Raw genomic sequence first — 7,224 nt, forward strand, 5'->3', positions numbered from 1 at the left:
GCCATGTAACCATAAAAGTTTTAGGCAAAACATACTTACAAATAAGGGTGAAAATATGAGTTTGCGCACCAATCCAACCCGCCAAGGCTAACCCACTTTAAGGATTTGGGTTTAAAATCTCAACCCAACCCAATCCGCCAAAAAGGTTGGCCTAATGGGCTGACCCAGCGTGTCAAGTCAATTTTGTCACCCTTATAAAGTAGGAAATGTGAGTCATCATTTTGTGAGCTCTTAAACAAAACTTAACAACAATGACTAAAACAAACAACAATGTATATTTTTTAAATTATAAAATAATTTTTTTTAGGGACATATTTAAGCCTATTATTTGTTATAAAAAACTTAGTCAATGTGGTTGTTATTGTGAAAAACTAATAGAGAAACACTTGCTCTTAATCATTTGAAACTGCTAATTATTTACCAGACATTGTTAACTCTAAATCTGAAGGTAAACACCGCACCCTCATTGAGTCATTAGTACATTTTACTCCAAATCTAACATCACTCTAAAATGTAAAATTCTTTTGAAGAAGGCCTTCAATAAATATTCTTTGCTTTTGCAAAAAATGAATATACTTAATCTAAGAGGAAGACATAGAGAATTGAGAAATGGTGCATAAAAAAATGCTTTGGAGATGAGCCACTCCCAGCTATGTTGAGAAGGAAACAATCAATTTGTTTCCTTAACCAAGTACAAATACAAAATCTGAGGAACACTTAGCTAGAGGCCAATTCTACATCAAGTATTGTCAAGATAGGAGTAGCACAGCCACAACCTGAAGAAACAGTGGTATCTGATGGATGATTTGTTTGGTTAGGAAGAGTCCCAACCATCATGGTTTGAAAAGGATTCAAAGGTTTTGGAATTTCCACTACACCTTCCAACATTCTCACCACACCACTCATTAAAGGCCTCAACTCTGACCTGTACTGGACACACCATAAAGCTACCTTACTCATTCTCTCTACTATCTCCATATTTTTCTCCTCATTCCGACAAGCTATTCTCAACTCTTCCAGTTTTCCAGAATCAAATTTTTCCCAAACCCACCTTGGAAACCATTCTTGACTTTCTGGAAGACTAGTATCAAAGTTCCTTCTCCTACCTATGATTTCAAACAACAGCATTCCAAAACTGTAAACATCACACTTGTGAGTCACGGGAAATGGAAACCAAAGCTCCGGCGCAGCATAACCAGGAGTTCCCCTTCCTCCTGTTATGGTTATATGCTTGTTTTCTCTATTAGAAAGCTTAGCGAGACCGAAATCCGCAACTTTAGGAGAAAATTTCTCATCTAAGAGAACATTTCCTGGTTTTATGTCATAGTGGACTATTTGCTGGGGGCACTCTTCGTGCAAGTACGCAATGCCTCTCGCGGTTCCAACAGCAATCTCGTGAAGCTTTTCGAATCCTAAGGTCTCGCCTTCATGAAATAGATACTTGTCAAGCGAACCATTCGCTACATACTCATAAACTAACGCTCTTAGTTTCCATTCAAAGCAAAATCCATAGAGCCGAACCAGATTCAAGTGATGAGCCCTTCCAATTGTACTCACCTCTGCCATGAACTGCTGCTTAACTCTCTTGTGATCAGAACTTTCATGTAAGACCTTGACAGCTACATTGACTCCAGTGCTTAAATTTCCCAAATACACTGTTCCACATCCTCCTGACCCCAATTTTTTAGAGAAATTGTTAGTAGCAACCCTTAACTCTTTACAGGTAAACTTGATCAGCTTCTCTCTTTCCATGTCGTTCATGAATTTGTATACATTGAATGTCTGAGATTGTGAGCATGAATTCTCTGTGCTGCTGACATCTTTGTGAAAACACCTCAGGCAGCAATTTACAGCCCAAACAATTAGAGCAAGGTTAAGCAGAATTACCAGAACTGCAGCAACATGAAAGGATTCAATCAGCAAAGATATAAGACTCACTATATTATGCTAAAGCTTGCTTAAGAAGAAACTAGGATTAATCCTACCCATCAACACAAAATCACCAACAATTGCATCTAGTTTATGTTCACCTGAGGATTGATCCATTCTCCCAACTAGATGTTACAAATGCTTGAGACAGAAACAAGAGAGTAATTAAAAATGCTACAAGTTATCATGTAAACTAGTGAGTTGCTTATGTATAAATTTCTTTCAAGTACATGTCACAATCAAGATATTGAGATCCAACATAAACTAAAAGCACTGAAGACAAATACTTAAGTTGTGGATTCCTAGTACCATTCACCCAGGCTTTTGCACTGTGCCGTGAGCATTTGAATCGGACATAAACTAAGAAACAAGAATATATTAAGAGAAGCAGAAAAGGACAATCCTTAATTTCAAGTGACTTGATAATTCCGGTAGAAACAGGCATTGACAATCTGGTTAGGATAAAATTCACATTCACAAGATAACAATCATTATCTCTTGAAAAAAATTGCATAGGACACTTGGGGAATTACTTCCACATACTTTGTTCCCTAGAACTTTTTCTATGGAAACGGACATGACATCAATGACATATTGAGGAAACCAGCAGAGACTCACTCCAATGATAATTGGGCCGCTACTACCACAAACAGATTTGTTAAGCTCAACCACTCAACTAGCCCCGGAGCGCCAAGGGATCTCCTTGAAGAGGGTTGTCCATCAACTTGAGATTTTAAATGTTGCGGCCTCATAGGCCATACACATGAGAATGCGACTCAACTCTAGTTGCTACAACAACGACAAGTTGTGTCAAGCATATTAGCTTGCTTGCTCCCTAGATTGCCGTTAGTCATTTAACTTTGATATATGGTTTGGGCTAAATGCCCCTTAATTAATTAGTGTGTCCCAAAACATGAATGGAGGTTTTATAATTCCATTCTTTTTTCTTTGGGAAAAATGTGCCACAGAAAGTGTTTTTCCCTTGGACAACGTTTAACCAAACACTCCTCTTAGCACACTGTCCCCATTTATACAACTAAGCACATCACATTGTTTTAACCTCTATTTTTAACATTTAAAAAAAAACCTCTAATTTTAATATTTTTCATTGCAATTCTCACTTTTTATTGACATTAAGATATATTTTAAGAAAAATTAGTATAAATAATCAACGAACTTACTCTTATTTTACATTGCAATTGTATCTAATCATGAAACTGCTAGTAATTACCAGACATTGTCAATTTCTAAATCTGAATTTGGGGCAAGTGACATAGAAGGCACATGTATCTCGCCCCTTTTAATATGCACTTAACTCCAAATCTAGCATCAGTCTAAAATGTAAAATCTAATTTATACTTTCTTTTGAAGGCCTTCAATTTTATTTTACTTGTTAGTTAGGTGTAAAAATTGAATATACTAAATTTAAGAGGAAGACACAGAGAATTTAGAAATGGAGCATAAGAAATGCTTAGGAGATTTGCCACTCCAAGCCATGTTCAGAAGGCAACAATCAATTTGTTTCCTTAACCAAGTACAAATACAGAAACACCTCCGAGGTACCCAACCCAAAACAATTAAGACTGAAACTACAACAAAAGAACAAAACATCTGCCCCAGAGAATAGGTTGATTAATAATCAGACTCAACTGCAGGAGATGGAAAAACACCATTGAATCATATCAATGGATGTAGATCAAATAACTCTTGACATATCAGACGCATTTGTTCTACTCCACATGTAAATACAAAGGTATATAATAAATATACTCAAAGTAAGAGTCTTCTCTTCAGACCTCACTTTTGATTAATCCTGCATAATCATACATACCAAATCAAGTTAAATGCCCAATTCAGGGATAACAGATTTTGCAAAGCGAATGTAATGTTACCAACAGACCTAGGCAAGTCAAACACTCTGTACTTTGCTTGATATTTCTTTCACTTTTACGTCTCCTTTTTCCTACAGTCAAAAAGCCTCAATTTTCAGAAGAGAAAAAAAGCACATAAACACACCACATGTATGTATATGTATATATATGACATGAAGACAGGTCTCGGAATCAATCAAATAATGCTCTTGAAGCAGGGAGCATATACCATTTCTCTATAGTTATTGGAAAATCATCTATAATGTTAAAGAAGAGCAAGAGAGAATTGACCAAGGACACTGGACAGGAACACATTCAGCAGTGAAAAATAAAATATTCAGAACCAAAAGAACTATCCACCTTACTAGAATGGTCAGGTTTCCAGATCATTGTAACATAAAGGAATCTATAATACCCAGGGATTAAGAAGAAGGTAAGAGAAGAGTTCATAATGGAATTTGCAACAAATTGGTGAAATAAAAGGACCTCAATTTGAGAAGAAACCCAAAAAAGCAAGCCTATTATCTCCTTCAAACACCTCTTCTCTCTAGAAACTTTTGTCAGACTCCAGATTGTCCTTAGATAATAACTATCATCTTTGATTGTCCAGAGCACATCTTAAGTTTGATATGACTCAAACTTGGCGTATCATAAATTACCTAGCCAAATAAAAAATGATAACAATTACTAACTTAAAGTTAAGGATTCAGGGAAAAGGCCCTTAATTAACATGTTTTTTAGCTTTAAGTCGTAGCTTCTACAATAACTTGGACATATCTGGCATAAAAAGCAGACAAAACTTTTGATATGTACTTATGCACATATGATATCAGAACTCCACAGAGAAAAACTCCTATTGAAATTGGAAACAAAAGTTAAGCGAAAAGACTCTAAATAATAGTCTAACACTACAGAAGTGCTGATATTAGCATATCAGTACAAATCAAAGGGAATCACATCAAAACAAGTAGAAGAATACCCAATTCTAAAAGCATATAAACACTAATCTTGCAATAATGAGTATCCATTTAATTTCTCACCATTCCCTTGCTCTCATAATAATCATCAAGAGCCCATTGATACTTAGACTGATTCAACCCGAACCAACGCGCCAAATGATCATCCAAACTTGAGTGAGCTGTATTAGGAAAAGGTACAGGACATTTAATTAGAAGAATAAACAAGACAATTAACCAAAGACCTATTGTCTTCCAGGATCCGAAATCAAAATAAAAAACGAGGACCATGTTTGCTTATTCATATAAAAAAGAAACTAAACTACCTCAACCACATTGACAATATTCCATATGCAGGAATAATAACTTAGATCCGTTTATTTTCTTTACAATAATCATTAAAACAGAACATGCAGTGTTATTACAAAACGCCAAGCCACGATTCCCACATGCATAGACTTCAATTGACTTAATCTAGGGCTATATTCAATTTCACTTCTTCTGAAATTAGGAAAGGATCCCACCCACACTTATCTTCACACTTACAAACGAAGCTGCTTAATTCATTTACTCCCCCCCCCCCCAAAAAAAACATGTATTTAACAAATAAGAAACATATCAAACTTGTAATATCAGATACCCTACTACCCAGGACATCAAAACAATAAAAAATTGAAGAATCACACCAGATTCAGCCATACATTATAATAATTCTAGAGTTATATGGTATATCTTGAGTAATGAGTTATCAAATCAGAGTATTTCTAATTTCTAAATTACTAAGAACAATAGACAACAGCATCTACACTCCACAGTAGCACTTCTCAACAACTCATTTCAAAATTCAATTAATCTAAGCCACTCAATCTATATGCTATAGCTATTAGATTATTCTCTGCTTGCTTAATTACACAATTGGGTTTCAAAAAGAGAGTAAAGTAGTTACCATTGTGAACCTTGGTAACAGCGTTCCTGAAGAAGCCGGAAACGGAGCCATCGGAGAAGGATTTGGCGGAGGAAGGAACCTGAATCTGAGGCGGAGGAGGGAGGATCTTGGTCGGGGGTTTCTGAGGGGAATGAACTGGAACTGGGTCAGGGGAAGAGGGTTTTGGGGTAGAAGGCGGTGTCATGAAAACAGTGTAAGGCCCGATTTTACCGATCACCGGTGGCGGCGTGGATTCGCTGTTGACGGCCATTGCGGCGGCGCGACCAGTGTAAGAAGAAACCGGAGATTTGGTCGGAAGAACACAAGTGGGAGTGAAGAAGAGAGAGAGTGAGTGAAAGACAAGTAGTTGAAAATGTTTGTACTGTTGTTGTCCAATCCTGTGTTCTACTTTAGTTGTTCTTGTGTCTTCATTCTTTTCTTTCTCTTAACTCTACTCCACTTTTATTTATTTATTATTATTATTATTACTAATTACTACTACTACTACTACATTTATTTATTATTTGCTTTGTTGCATTAAAGTAGTTAACTTTTTTCAAAAGGCATCAAACAAAAAAAGTCTTGGAATCAAAGCTTCAATAACACCTGTTTATTCTGTTTTTGGATGAGTTTTTTACTTTTTTTAGATTTATTTTTATTTTTAATACTTTTGACGAAAATTAATTATACTTTTTTTGTAAAATTATATAATTATGTTTTAAATTATTAAGTGTTGTTTTATATGATTAAAATAAATTTTAATCTCATATGAAACTCATTTTTAATTCAATTTAATATGAAAACGTTTTAACTTATTTTAGCACTATTCATCTGACCGGTTTATAGAGTGGTTGAGTTATTATGTGTTACTAAGTTGATTTGCAATGACTGCGTTATCACATGAGGTTGTGGCTCAAAGCAACAGTGAATAAATTATTCTACAATTAATTTTGAAAGTAAAATAAACTAAGGATTGTTTTTATAATTAATAATGAAAAAAATGTAAATTAATCTAAAGTTAGAGATTACGATAGGTTTCTAGCTAGTAGGTCGTCGTCGTGCTTTGGAGCTTTGGGCCCGAGAAGGTGGAAGGCGCCTCTAGTTGGTGCGTCCAAGTTTAATATAGATGGTTCGTTTGACCCAATTCATATGTGAATGAGAATCAAAGGTCTCATTAGAGATGCTTCGTGTGTTTGGATAGTGAAATTTTATGATGGCTAGATTGGGAGTGACCCTCTCAAAGCTGAGCTTTGTACCTTGAAGTGTGGCTTAAACATCTTGTGGAGTGCTAATATTCATCGGGTTATCTGTGATCGAGGTAGATATTGTTTGGAAATTGTGGAAGGTTTGGTGCATGACAGGTTTTATTTCCATGACTTAATTAGCTTTTGAGTTCTTTGATCTTTAGCTTCTCTTGGACCGTTTAGTGTCATGTACATCTCTAGAGATGCAAAAAAAAACCAATAAATTACCTTGCTAGGATTGGAGCTAGCTCTCAGCGTTCCCTTACTCGTCTTGAGGCTCCGCCTCAGCAGAGCTATTA

The 7,224-nt window shown here is 35.7% G+C and overlaps 2 protein-coding genes across 3 annotated transcripts; both read right to left on the minus strand.

Moving 5' to 3' along the window:
- Nucleotides 1–427: 427 nt before the first annotated feature.
- Nucleotides 428–3,231, minus strand: LOC130714738 (G-type lectin S-receptor-like serine/threonine-protein kinase SD2-5). Its single transcript, XM_057564677.1, has 2 exons — nt 1,986–3,231; nt 428–1,892 (listed from the first exon to the last, which is right to left on the minus strand). The coding sequence occupies exons 1-2, from the start codon at nt 2,044–2,046 to the stop codon at nt 718–720; spliced, it is 1,236 nt and encodes a 411-aa protein (XP_057420660.1). The 5' UTR covers nt 2,047–3,231; the 3' UTR covers nt 428–717.
- A 144-nt stretch (nt 3,232–3,375) lies between these two features.
- On the minus strand, nt 3,376–6,095 carry LOC130714739 (uncharacterized). Of its 2 annotated transcripts, XM_057564679.1 has the most exons (4): nt 5,703–6,091; nt 4,841–4,938; nt 3,830–3,892; nt 3,376–3,742 (listed from the first exon to the last, which is right to left on the minus strand). In XM_057564679.1, the coding sequence occupies exons 1-3, from the start codon at nt 5,950–5,952 to the stop codon at nt 3,839–3,841; spliced, it is 402 nt and encodes a 133-aa protein (XP_057420662.1). In that variant the 5' UTR covers nt 5,953–6,091; the 3' UTR covers nt 3,376–3,742; nt 3,830–3,838. The 2 variants fall into 2 exon arrangements, with proteins under 2 accessions (XP_057420662.1, XP_057420661.1); XM_057564678.1 differs by lacking the exons at nt 3,376–3,742; nt 3,830–3,892 and adding an exon at nt 4,286–4,459 and having other exon boundaries at nt 5,703–6,095.
- Between the last annotated feature and the right edge of the window lie 1,129 nt (nt 6,096–7,224).

This window comes from Lotus japonicus, chromosome 4 (genome assembly GCF_012489685.1).
Source record: "Lotus japonicus ecotype B-129 chromosome 4, LjGifu_v1.2".
NCBI lineage: Eukaryota > Viridiplantae > Streptophyta > Magnoliopsida > Fabales > Fabaceae > Lotus > Lotus japonicus.